Below are 13,595 nucleotides of genomic sequence, written 5' to 3' on the forward strand. Positions count from 1 at the left end.
CACCATGGACCAGTGAGTACAGTCCCTGAAATCAATTTGACCACTTTGGTATAACTGTAAAACTGTTGGCTTTAATCTGACTGCCACCTCTTTACCATCTCTGCTATCCCTTTTTCAAACCCTAATGAGATACATTTTGCACCAGCCCGGCTTAAAAAACACTATGGACATTTTTTCATTCCTGATTTTCTATATTCAGGTACAACAATCACAAAACAACAGTTCCCTGTTCTTGTAAGAAAATGCATCATAGGAATCTTCACATAATAAACTAGAAGTGCACACGGAGAGCGCAGACGTCTGCAAGTTTCACAAAAATCTGCCTAGTAGTTTCTGTTTTCTGGCTAACTAAGAAACAGACAGACAGACAATCAAACAAGCAAACAAACAAACAAACAAACAAACAAACACACAAATGCCCCGAAAACATAACTTCCTTGGCGGAAGTGATCATCAACACTCAAATACTTTGAATTCGATACTGGAACAATGCATGTTATTATTCCCTGTTGCAAAGCTAAATACTCGCGTCATATTTTCAGCTGTATGATTTGATGTGGTGTTTGATTTGGTGTGTGTGTGTGTGTGTGTGTGTGTGTGTGTGTGTGTGTGTGTGTGTGTGTGTGTGTGTGTGTGTGTGTGTGTGTGTGTGTGTGTGTGTGTGTGTGTGCGTGCGTGCGTGCGTGCGTGTGTGTGTGTGTGTGTGTGTGTGTGTGTCAGGGAGGAGGACAAGAACTCTTTGGATATCCATGACAACCCTCCGGCTCCTGACAACCTAGTGAGCCAGGAAGGAGACACTGTGAGTGACAGCACCATGTCATCTTCGCCATTAGCAGCTCAGTTCCTTCCCAAGCGGTTTAAAATAGCCACCTTTGGCTTTTTAACTTTAAACCCTTGACTCTGTGTGAGTTTAGTGCCTGAAGAAAGCTGCTGCTATTTCATCTAAAATAGCCACCAACTGGGACTATCGCAATTACAGCATAGCGTCAATTAGAATAATATGAACGCTGACTTAAGTGTTTCCTACTTTGATGCTGCAGTCAGTGGCTGGGGTGTATGGGAAGCTTGCTGTGTGTAGGTTTAATAAGAAATGTGACTGTGTGGCTGTGCTCGCTCTATACAGGCCAAAAACATTGAGCAAATGTCCCTTACAGTCAGCATTAAAATAAAAAGCATTAATGATGTATTTCTGATTATCCTTTCAAAAATAAAATAAAAAATACACTAATGACAATTTAATGTAATGGAAGAGTTAAAAGAGATGGTAAGGTAATTTGTTATTATAGCGTAGGTTTCTGGCAACAGTAACACTGATAGAAAGAAACCTCTACTACACAATGCAGACTTTACACTACAAGCTTGCATAAACAGAAAAAAATAATCTATTAAAGAATATTTAGACATATCATCCCTGTCCAGTACAGATATGCAGCTATCATTTTAAGGCAATTTAGGGTAATATTTCAACAACAACAAAATCTAATTATTTTCATGACACTTTTTTGTTCTTCATAGTCCACCATGTTCTCTACACTGACTGTGTCCATTTATAAGATGACTGAGATCAGGTCCTTTGTGTCTCCAGGTCTACTTCATATATGAGGAGGAGGTGGAGGTGGAGGAGAAGGAGCCAGAGCCTCCTTCAGACCCTGTTCTCATGGTCAATGACAAACCACACAAGTTCAAGGACCACTACTGCAAGAAGCCCAAGTTCTGCGACGTCTGCGCTCGCATGATAGTCCGTACGTAACGCCTTGTGCCAGGTAGCATGGGAAATGAAATCAAAACACATCACCGCGCATGTGTGTGGTATGGGCCAACCTGACCAGACAAGCTGGTTTGTCATTACTTTTAGTTTTAAAGACCCCCACTCATGTTTTGAAGATGTATATAAAATATGGAAATTGCCTTTTCAGTGAGCAGACGATTGTGAAAACAGCTAGTGTCAAACTCTGCACACACATCATTCTGCACAGTATAGCTCAAACATCCAACTGAACAAGAAGAAAAACGGATTTTTGAGTGGAGCGTCTTTAAAGTTCTAGATAAATGTGGCCTTCGAGGTGTTTCACCACTGCAGAGAAACACTTCTGAGGGAAACACTGCATCACACCAAGCAAGTGAGACTATAGCTGTGATTATATGTGTGATCACTATCACAGAATGTATGAGTGTGTCTCACAGGTGTGTGTGATGTACATGTATCATAAAAATAACAGGAGAAAAAGTAGAATCAAGAACTCTAGCAGACCATAAGGTGTCAGCAAAGGATGGCTTGTGGTTAGAGAAGGGCTAATGAATTTGAATGGTAATTGGAGTATTAGTTCTACTAGTATTTCAATCACTAGTGCAGTGCCCGTTCCCCCATGCACCACCCCGTGGGCGCTTCCCCCCGGCACACACACTGCACTCTGTCAGGTCCCCCTAAGCGCAGGTTTGAAGTCGATCCGACAAACGGTTCTCAAGATACGCGAAGGACAGATCATGAGAGACCGGTCGGTAGGTTTAACAAGATGCTTTATTTAGCAAATGGCATGCATGGCAAGTACTTTGGCGTATATGACTCCATTGTAAGATGCCGCTCCTCTTGAGGCGAGAGGAGGGCTTCTGTATGAGCTAGGATAGAGAAACCCCCCGTGGGGGACTCTTCAGGAGTCAAGACTCGTTGGTGGTGGACTGGGGAGGCGGGTGGGGTGAAACAACAGCTCTTGAGTATGCTCTGGTGGGAATGGGCAGCTGTGATGCCAACTGCTGCTAGGATCCGCCAGAGGTGGGGGGGGTGACGTAGGACCCTTGCTATATGTACTAGGATGGACTGGCGATGACTGACGTGACGACTGACAACAACTGACGTCATACTGGACGGGATCAACTGACGTCATGACTGACGTCGCACTTGGGCTTGACTGACATGACATCACAGGCTGATCAGGTAATGTGAATATGGCGGCCTTCCTGATTGAAATTTGGTTGAAACCTCACTACTATTACTAGTATTAATGGTAGAAGTACTTGATTAATCATTGGAGAATCTCTTGCTCAAAGAAACATCAAGCAATGCAAGACAGGTCCAAGCACAAACCAAACAGCACTAACATGTACAGACATGAAAAGACTTTAGTCACTTAAACAAATAGAGCAGATTGCACTTTTGCATAAATCTGTACTGAGTTCTCCCTCGTTCAACTTAAAAGATATAAACCAACCAACAATACAATACAAACTTAGAATGGTGTTTATTCTGTGCTACAAATCCACTTGCAATGACAGTCTAATGATTTCTGGCTTCATTTGCTCTCCCTTTGCTCACCTTTCAGTGAACAACAAATTTGCTCTGAGGTGCAAAAACTGCAAGACCAGCATCCATCATTCATGTCAGTCCTACGTCGAGTACCAGAAGTGCTTCGGCAAAATTGTGAGAGATTTTCTTTAAAGTGCTTTGCTAATGCAATCTCATACTGTCTTGAAACGTTGAAACATGGTTTCTCTCTCTTCTCCTCCTCAGCCTCCTGGCTTCAGAAGAGCCTACAGCTCCCCGCTGTACAGCAGTGACCAAGCAGACCCAAGTGAGATCAATGACTGCTGTTAGCAATATGGGAATATTGATCATGTTTATCTGACTTGACCTCCTTTCAGCTTAGGGACAAAATGAACAAACATAACCAGGATGAAGAGACAATATTCAAACCAATGCTTCTCAAATGACGTCCAGGAGGTACCCAAATTTGGGTCCCAAACTGCAATTTAAAAATACCTAGTTCTATATTGTAGGGATGTAATTGCCTTTACTTTGCTTGAAATACTTTTTTGGCAGGCAACATTAGCTTATTTGATTAGGAAGTTAACTAATTTCAGCTTCCCTTGATTTAACTGAGACAATTTTATTCTAAGAAAGAAACTCATAGGACATAATTCAGTTAAATCTGTGAGTATTTTTTGGGTGTGACAACTTTGTCAAAGATGAATCAATACTCTGTTATGAGAATGTTGGGGATTATGACTTTAATGTGACAACTGCTAATGTATTAATTACCACTGAAATGCACAGTATATTACGTTAAACTGTACGATTTAATTATCAATCCTCCTCAGACAGCCCAAACCGGAACGACCCGGTGTTCGACACCCTGCGGGTCGGCGTCATCATGGCTAACAAGGAGCGCAAGAAGAATGACGGCGACAAGAAGAATGTGAGTGTTAAACATCGTTTTAGTCAGACCATAAAGTCAAACATCCTCTAACAAAACAAACCATTTCTACACGTCTTTCTGCAATTCATTACACTTGCCTTACACCAACAATAGAAGTAGCCTAATCATCCGATCAGGAATAAATCCAGACAGGCACGTAAGGCAAGTAAATATTGATATTTTGGAAGGGTTTGACATAATACATTAGTGACATATATAAAATATGATCGTTCACGTACACTACTGACTTTGACAATGTTTTCCCCTCCAGATGGTGATGATGATGGAGGAGGAGGAAGAGGAGAACCAACAGCCTAAAGAGAATGAGGAGGGAGGAGATGGTATGGAGAAGAAACAAAATAGGCAATATTACATTTGAGGAGTAATTATTAGTGGTATACATTATATTATAAGAATAAGATTTTGTGTATTTTTCCCATAGGCGTGGATGAAGGCAATTCAATTTCTAATAATCGCAGGGGATGCATTTTCTTCCAAATTCAGAAATGGGAAAAACAAATCATATTATGTAACTCACACATATTCAACATGGACATTGCTTCTCAGACTATATTGCAGCTTATGCTGTTGTGGAATGATCCCTTCTCCATTATAAAGTACTGTATTGGGTTTAATCAATTTATGAGAAACCAACTGATTTCTTGCTCTTGTCTTTGATGTCTGCTGTCCATAGGGAAGCCAGAGGATAAGAAGGAGAAAGGAGGAGACAAGGCCAAGGCAGATGAGAAGGTATGTTCTACTGAGAGCAACGAATAATGCCACATGCTACCAGTTTTGTTAGGGTTAGTTCCTAAAAACGCTCCTGTATCACATAATGTGTACACAGTAACATCTGACGTTTGTTTTTTCCCAGGCTAAACAGGCTAAAGCATTCTCCCAATCCCACTACTACCTGGCTCTGTACCGCTTCAAGGCCATTGAGAAAGACGACCTGGACATCCAGTAGGTTCATTCACTTGTGAATTAATTCAGACCTACATTCATTTTCACAAAGTGAATGCTACTTCAATCAAGGCTTAGAGATGCAACTATAAAAAGGCAGTGAAAAGCAGTGATAAAAGGCATTCACTGTGTGTGTGTGTGTGTGTGTGTGCGTGTGTGCGTGCGTGCGTGTGTGTGTGTGTGTGTGTGTGTGTGTGTGTGTGTGTGTGTGTGTGTGTGTGTGTGTGTGTGTGTGTGTGTGTGTCAGTCCTGGCGATCGGATCATAGTCCTGGATGACTCCAATGAAGAGTGGTGGAGGGTGAGTTTAAAATGAGCTTTTTTAAATTATTATTCTTTGAACACCATTTGTATACATTCATGATGTAGTACCTAAAAGGTTATGTCAAACCTTTTAACCGGGTGAGGATGAACTAAGCTGTTCATTGTCTTTTTCTGTGTGTGTGTGTGTGTGTGTGTGTGTGTGTGTGTGTGTGTGTGTGTGTGTGTGTGTGTGTGTGTGTGTGTGTGTGTGTGTGTGTGTTTTCAGGGAAAGATGGGGGACAAGACAGGCTACTTCCCCACCAATTACCTGATCAAAGTGCGCGCAGCAGAAAGGGTTTTCAAGGTGTTACGCGCCTTTGTAGGGAACAGAGAGATGGGACAAATAACACTGAAGAAAGATCAGGTAGCTGCACTGTGTGTGTGTGTGTGTGTGTGTGTGTGTGTGTGTGTGTGTGTGTGTGTGTGTGTGTGTGTGTGTGTGTGTGTGTGTGTGTGTGTGTGTGTGTGTGTGTGTGTCAGAGATGCTCACAAGTCATTTTTTGCAAGTCCAAGTCAAGTCTCAAGTCTTTGAGCTCAAGTCCAAGTCAAGTCTCAAGTCTTTCTTCACAAGTCCAAGTCAAGTCTCAAGTCTCTTCTGGATGAGCATCTGCTGCATGCAATCTGGTCTGCTTTAACACTGCATAGCTAAAACTAAGGAATTCAAAGCATGTACTATATTATCTTCACTCCTTTATTAGAATACAATATCAGAATTGATTAGATGACATTAGTAAACATTTCCTTAATGTTAATGCATCAAAAATATATAAATACAAAATAAAGATTCTTCACAAGTCTCGAACCCCAAGTCCAAGTCAAGTCTCAAGTCTTTGAGGACGAGTCTCAAGTCTGTGTGTGTGACTTAAGCGCGACTCAAGTCCAAGTCTGAAGTCCAAGTCCCCATCTCTGGTGTGTGTGCGTGTGTGTGTGTATGTGTGTGCGTGCGCGCGCACGTGTGCAGTTAAAGAACATGAAACTTCTCTATATGTGATAGGAACTGCTCATGCTGAGGTGTTGTGCATCTATGTTTCAGATCGTGGTGAAGAAAGGCGATGAGAAGGGCGGCTACCTGAAGGTCAGCACCGGACGCAAGCTGGGCTTCTTCCCTGCCGACCTACTGGAGGAGATCACTGTGTCGTAGGAGCCGTCACTTTGGCGAACACAAGCACAAGCTGGAGACATCTTGGAGAGATCCTCGTGTTGTATATCAGCAACTTTCTAAACACGCCCACCCGTCAAAATTGCTCTCCGTTGTGATGATCGCCACAACAGATATTTTCTCTTTATCTGTAGCTTTGACAAAGACGGAAGCGTGAGGAATCAGGGTTGAAAGATTTGACGGTGTCATTAATGTCTACACTGCTGACACTTAAAAAAATATACAGGTGATGTATTGCCTTTGCTGTGAATAGTATAGGATCACAAATGGTCAAATGTTTTTATACCAACCCACATGACTCCCTACTAATTATGACTGTACAGATAAAGGCTTCAAGACATCAAAGCCACACTACAGTTTTAACGTGAACAAAGCTTTGAGTAAACAAAGCTAGCTGAAATAATTTATAATAATAATAATAATTTATAAAGTACAATCATTTTGTAAATAATTTCACGTGCGTGAAAAACTGAACAACACACCGCATGGAAACAGCTGGGACAAAACTGGAACTGTTGCCATTTTCAAATGTTAGCACTTTGTAAGCTGCTGATAAGATGAGTACCAGCTAAATGCTTATAGAAATGTTTAATTTACAAAACCTGAAGTGCACTTAGCAGTTGCTTGTCAAATAAATCAACAGATTTTGATCAGGCAATTAAACTACTTTCAGTTCTTCTTCTTCTTATTCCTTTTTTTTTTAAATATACAAACATGGAGGGTGTGGACCACAAATCCAGGAATTAAAAAGGAACTAAAAAAATATTGAACAATGAAAACTTGGTCAATAATTAATCAATGAGACGCCAATTTTAAGGGATTTGTTCAGGGAGATTTCAAGTCAACCCTGCAGTTTGAGAGTGTGTGGGAAGTTAGACAGAGGAGAGTAGGGCAGTAAGTGAAATGCAATACACAAGTTTTACCCCCCTCTCAACTAGTGCACACATGGACACACATCCACATATGAGAATGTACATACACACACTGACAGGTTATATGCCTATCACACACACTCTCACACACACACACACACACACACACACACACACACACACACACACACACAAAGAGGGAGAGAGAAAACTCCTGTTGAACCTGAACTAGGTCAGCTGGTCATGGAACCTGAGCTGGATGTTACATGACTGTGTGTGTGTGTGTGTGTGTGTGTGTGTGTGTGTGTGTGTGTGTTGAAAAAACCCTAAAAGAAGAAATGTAAGAGGCAGAAATGAGTCACCGTACTGTTCAATTGATTCTGATGTATTTTAACTACACACTATTTTGAAGGAAGTATTCTTATATTTATTTATAGGCCAAAGTGTCTATTACTTAAATAACTGTACAACAGAAAAGACTGAGCTTTTTGGCAATCAAATGTCTGCTGTCATTTCATTTTTGCATGGCTTCATGATTCATGCCATTTCAGAACAGCATGTTTTAAACTACATTACGGTAATGTCTTATAAAAAATGTTTCTTAAAAAAACATTGCCTTTGCCCCCCAGTTTTTTTTTCTTACTGTAGGTAGGAGTTCTATATAGAAAAACAATGACTTTTCTTCAATGAACATGGAAATGTTGTTCTACTCGGATTCTAACTAAAGCTCTAGTCTAGACTAGTCCAAATCAGAGAGGAATGGGGGCTCCTGGACATATTTGATTATTGAGTGCCACCTTGTGGCAAAGGAAAATGTTGCACAAAGGAAACAAACCATGATTTCTTTACTGGCCTAAAGGGAGAGTTCTAGCTTTTTAATTTGCTATCAAACAAACAGCTACTATCCAACACACAAGTTGCTGAAATCTGACAAAGGGGAAGATGGGAGTGTTTATAAAAATGATAAAGGTTGAAACAATGAATGGTGAAAAGATGGCACCCAAAAAATACATTTTTTAAACATTTATTTTATTTAACAAAACTACTGATTGAATCGCTGCATTATTACAAAAACAGAAAAAATAAGTATAAAAATATGTAAAATAATTAGAGCTGCAACGATTGCCAACCACTTTTTTTTTTTTTTTAATAATGGATTAATTGTTTAGAATAAATTTTAAGAAGGAAAAAAATATATCTTGTTCCAGCTTCTTAAATGTGAATATTTTCTGGTTTCTTTCATCTTCTGACAGTAAACTGATCTGTGGGTTGTGGACTGTTGATCAGGACAAAATAAAGAGATTTGAGGATACATCATCTTGGGCTTTAGGGAAAAGCAATCGACATTTTTCAGTATTTTGTCACATTTTATCGACCAAACAACAAATTGATTCGTAGTAATAACAATAATAATCGACAGATTAATCGACATTGAAAATTATTGTTAGTTGCAGCCCCTAAAATATATACTGTATATAACAGTTATGTCTGTACAATCCCAACATCATCACAGTTGATTGTATGGACTGGCGAACACTCATCTGGTTCTTAAAGCGGCTGGAAACCGTTGCCCTCATGTCTTTGAAAGGCAGTCGACAGAGAATGGCGGCGATCGCGCTGCTGATGGTGCAGCGCAGCGAGGTGAAGTTCAGTGTAATTCTGCTTCAGCTTCATTACAGTCAAGATCTGATCGAGTGATACAATCTACTGTACTTTCCAACAGAAGCAGCAGATTGACTCTTCGAGGTGCGTCACATGTTCAACACTGCGCTGAAAGTGTCTCTATCGGGAAGTCCCGCCTCCATCCGGAAGGCGGAGCTGAGAGGCAGAATATACGCTGCGACAGTACGCCCGCTTCTCCTTCAAAGCCCTCGGCTATGTCTTTGTTTCCCGAAAGCTCAATTTCAAGTGTGACCTTCTCTGGCCGAACGAACAGGAATTCAGTCAGTTTGAGTAGAAACGTTTGGACAAATCTTAACCTGGGCAACTGAATATGAGCCTCCCTTCTCCTCCTCCTGTTTAACGATGATCACAGAGACGGTGGGCAATTGCGTCGCTTCATCACATGGTCCTTTGTCCTTCCCACAGCTGCAGATCCGCGAGGAGTTGGGTGGTTCTTGATCGACCCGCCTGTAAAGAACGACAACCATAATAAACATTATGCCACCACACATCACACTCATACTCTGTCTTTGCTCAATACTATTGGCATATACTTTGAATAAAGTTATACTTTGAAGATGTCAGTGACTGTCACCCTATTAGGGCTGTCCCAGCGAGTCGACGTAATCGATGACGTCGACGCACGCTACGTGCGTCGACACGTCACAAAACAAAAAAGATGGCAGCGATGGCCGGAAAAAGTAGTCATTTCTGCACCGCAGCGAACATAACATTACACCATTTAACGGTGTTATTCGGCCGTTTAACGTTAACGTACATATTTCCATTTGCTTTCACGGCTAACATGTAGAAAATTGATTAAACTAACGTTACAGACCATTGTTAGTCTGTTGCTGCTCACGTTAATTTACTGCGTGCATCATTTAACAGTGCTATTCGGCTTTTTACATTCTTCTGTTTGGGTTCACGGCCATGTAAGATGAGATCAAAACTAACGTTACAGACCATTGTTACAGTCTGTGACTGTTAGTCTGTAAATCGTTTGTATTATTTATTTCCTTACCCCCACACTGATGCAAACATACATTTGGCTGAGTTAGCTGCACAATGCACATTACTCCAGTGATTAAATAAATCCATGTCCTGTAAAAATACTGATCCTCCTCAGTTTAGGGAAAGGGTTCATACATACAGTGATGAATCATGATGATGATCAATTTAATCTATGTGTCAGGTGGTCCAGTATTTTCGTGATGAGAGCAGGCAACTGACAAATAGGCAGGCACTATCTATTATATAATAATAAGATTCATATTAATAATAATAATAATTCATATGATCATATCATAATAACAGACATGGAAATTAGACTTAGACTAATTTTAAATATGTCCCTCCCTACAGTATTATATTATTATTTATCTCTCTCTCTTTTCAGGAAGCAAAGCAGTGTGGAAGAGTTTTTCCCCAAACGAGAATGAGATGGTTAAATAAAATACTGAAATTGAGAAGTTTTTGTTTATTTATTTGTTTTGGGTAAATTTATTGTTATATAATAAAAAAATTAAATAGAAAATAATCGCTAGATTAATCGACTAATCGAAAAAATAATCGTTAGTCGAATCGATAAGAAAATAATCGTTTGGGACAGCCCTACACCCTATGCTTTTATTTCATGATTTTGAGTATTACCTCCATTAGTTTAGGCCTACTCAAATGTTTGGAATAATTTGCTGAATCAACAAATCAGTTAAGCCATCATTGCATTGCAACCCGAATCATTTATAAATTAAATCCCTGAGATATTGGGGTGAGAGATATCCCGAGTGCCATCTCAGTTTACACAAGCCCTACTTAATGTCCTGCTGTTTTAATGCCCATAGAAAATCTGTAAAACTCAATGTTATTTGAGTTGCAGATGACGTGTTAACATTGTATCCTACTTTCCCTGTAGTACTGGATAACCTATTGTCATGGCTAACGTGATGAACACGTGACAACACACTTGTTGGCAAACATTCACTTGTCTGTAAAAAAGGGGGAAAATGTACAATATAACATAAATAGGAAACTGTTTACAAAAACCTGCAAACAAGTATTGCTCTGCACTATGTGCATTGTATATTGCAGGGTATAGAACCACCCAAAAATGGTCACGATATAAGAGTAAACTGAATGGAAACGGCCATTGCACATTATTGCAGTTGTATGTAATCAGCAGTGTTGGGGAGTAGTTAGTTAACTACAAGTAGTTCAATGACTAGTTTAACTACAATTTGCAGTAGTTGGGTGGTAGTTTAACTACCTTCAAATCTCAGTAGCTTTTCCGGTAGCGAACTACTTTAGGTCATGTAGTTTAGGTAGTTCATTAGACATACAATATGGCACAATGCTCATTGGTCATTTGAGACAATCACCTGCTATTTGATTAAAATCACCTATGTCCGCGATCGCATAGTATTTATTTAATACTATTTATTTCCATAGAAAGTTCGCATTTTCCTGATTCCACCTCAACAATTGCTCCCTATCCTCTCCTTAAAAGGCATACTCGGGCTGCTTAAGTGAGGATTGGCCTGCCCTAGTCCCCAAATCAAACACACCTACACATTACTCTGTAATAATATCAGATTCCAGACTCAGATTGTGATGATTTCTCGTGGTGTAGTGTGGATGTAGTTGAACTGCTTATTGAAAGTAGTCTCACTTTGACAATCTTTTCTTTATTTTCTATTGTAGTTAAGATGCCGTTTAACTACTTCTCATTGTGATGTAGCTAGTATTTTGGTAAAGTAGTTACAGTTAAAAGCAGTTTCCACCCCAACACTGGTAATCATGGCCCTAACGTTACCTCTGGTCAACTGCAGGCATCTGCTGGGGCTGAGCGAACTCGCGGAACATGTTCTGAAGAAAGGCCTGGTCCCGTTCCCGGTCTCGGTCCACCTTATCCTGGTAGCGTCTCTCTCGCTTCTCCTCAGACTCCAGCTGCCTCTCCCACCGACGCTGCTCTCGCTCTTCGAAGTCCTTGTCTACCTTCGACAACACCTGATACATCTCTGCAAAGACCTTTTCTGAGCGTGTGGGGGGCTTCTTCCTCTTCTTCGTCACTGGGGAACTACACGGCGACTCTAACAACAACAACGACAACGGCAGAATGTATGATTATTTTGGTCATGGATTTCATACACTTTCTGTACTTTCTCAGATGGGGTACATGGGACAAAATCTAATCAAATGGGTCACATCAGTGGTCTAACTTGTGTCAGTTTAGGGGTCCTTGATGTGAAACGTTTGAGAACCACTGTTATAGGCTATTATACTACTGTGCAAACTGCATGTTTTGGCAATACTGTAATTATATGGTCATGCCAAAAGAAAATTGGGAGGTAGGAGATATTCATTCATTCCATAAGGACAAGTGACATCACTGACAGTATACTGTTGCATTATAAACCTGATCGCTCAAAATTGTAAACTGCACTACACCCTCCCAACCACTGAGCACCGAACTGTGGAGCACCTAAAAACTTCGGCACTGGCATGTGAAAAAGGGCTCGGTATTTGTAAAGTACGTACTATTTGCGAGTGCCAGGGCACCCTCCCCCATGGGTAACAACATTGTATCGGAGGTGGGTACAGTTGGTGTATATCGCGTGCAGCCACGGCGTTGTCGGCAAATCGGTGTTGCAGTGGCTGTAGGGACCGCGCATCCGAGACTCTGAAGGAACAATGACTGATGAGTCTCGCGTTGAGGCTAGTGCCAGCTAGCATTGCTAGCCAGCTAGCTTGTTAGCTTAGCAGGCTACACGATTAAATAATTGAGACCAATAGAGGCACTATCAGCTCTCACCTGTACCGCCCCCTAAAAGCGGATCGTCCGGCGACAAGTCGGTTTCATCGTAGCTTGGAATTGGCTCCTCATGTCTTGGAATTGGTTCCTCTTTCACCCCACACTCCTCTGGCTCCTGTTTCACCCCGTACTCCTCAGTGTCGCTGTATGGGGCACTCTCAGGCAGGGGACTCGGGGTTGATAGTCCACTGGAGGTCGATTGCGCCTCCATGCTTCTGGAGGTGGAGGGCGCTTCCATACCGACCACGACCAAGCGCACATCAGGACCCCATATAGTTTCACACAAATTGAAATAGGGCCATATTTTTGGGTCGATACCACTCTTGCCATTTTGCTCAACCAGCTGATGGTACTGCCTTTTCATCGATTTGAGCTTGTTGTTGATCTGCTGCTTGGTGCGCTGCACACCGTGCCCACTGAGCCGCTTCGTTATTTGGTCATAAACGAGCGAGTCTCTCGCCGTTCCCACCATCTGCTGGATGATTTCGGGCTCGGCTCTTACGGTCAGCAGTTTGCGAATCTCGCTGTCTCTCCAGTTACTAGTGACTAAGTTAGTCATCTTCGATTTTCGTTGTTTCGTTCCTGAAATGAAATCAAATACGTGTTGTTCGTTGAATCAGGTCCGGTACATCTGCTG

At 41.2% G+C, this 13,595-nt stretch overlaps 2 protein-coding genes across 2 annotated transcripts; one reads left to right on the forward strand and one right to left on the reverse strand.

The window, feature by feature from the left end:
- Positions 1 to 4: 4 nt before the first annotated feature.
- Positions 5 to 7,174, forward strand: LOC310780755 (SH3 and cysteine-rich domain-containing protein 3-like; the record flags this gene model as incomplete). The annotated part of the gene is made up of 12 exons (XM_083641260.1): positions 5 to 12; positions 721 to 799; positions 1,586 to 1,742; positions 3,318 to 3,415; positions 3,506 to 3,566; positions 4,093 to 4,190; positions 4,462 to 4,531; positions 4,885 to 4,940; positions 5,065 to 5,153; positions 5,401 to 5,452; positions 5,681 to 5,818; positions 6,488 to 7,174. 12 exons carry the CDS (start codon positions 5 to 7, stop codon positions 6,593 to 6,595), a joined length of 1,014 nt encoding a protein of 337 aa, XP_083497386.1. The 3' UTR covers positions 6,596 to 7,174.
- A 1,426-nt stretch (positions 7,175 to 8,600) lies between these two features.
- LOC310780406 (uncharacterized protein) lies at positions 8,601 to 13,595 on the reverse strand. Its single transcript, XM_083640977.1, has 3 exons — positions 12,959 to 13,595; positions 11,960 to 12,236; positions 8,601 to 9,615 (listed from the first exon to the last, which is right to left on the reverse strand). The coding sequence occupies exons 1-3, from the start codon at positions 13,515 to 13,517 to the stop codon at positions 9,426 to 9,428; spliced, it is 1,026 nt and encodes a 341-aa protein (XP_083497103.1). The 5' UTR covers positions 13,518 to 13,595; the 3' UTR covers positions 8,601 to 9,425.

This window comes from Poromitra crassiceps (assembly GCF_964638095.1).
Source record: "Poromitra crassiceps genome assembly, chromosome: 8".
NCBI lineage: Eukaryota > Metazoa > Chordata > Actinopteri > Beryciformes > Melamphaidae > Poromitra > Poromitra crassiceps.

What these genes read in the sequence shown, in the direction of transcription:
- LOC310780406 (XM_083640977.1), bottom strand. Translation starts at nt 13,517, where the DNA reads ATGACTAACTTAGTCACTAGTAACTGGAGAGACAGCGAGATTCGCAAA. An exon ending in GCTTTTAGGGGGCGGTACAG is followed by an intron (nt 12,237 to 12,958) that starts GTGAGAGCTGAT and finishes TGTTGTTGTTAG; the next exon opens with AGTCGCCGTGTAGTTCCCCA. An exon ending in ATGCCTGCAGTTGACCAGAG is followed by an intron (nt 9,616 to 11,959) that starts GTAACGTTAGGG and finishes CGTTCTTTACAG; the next exon opens with GCGGGTCGATCAAGAACCAC.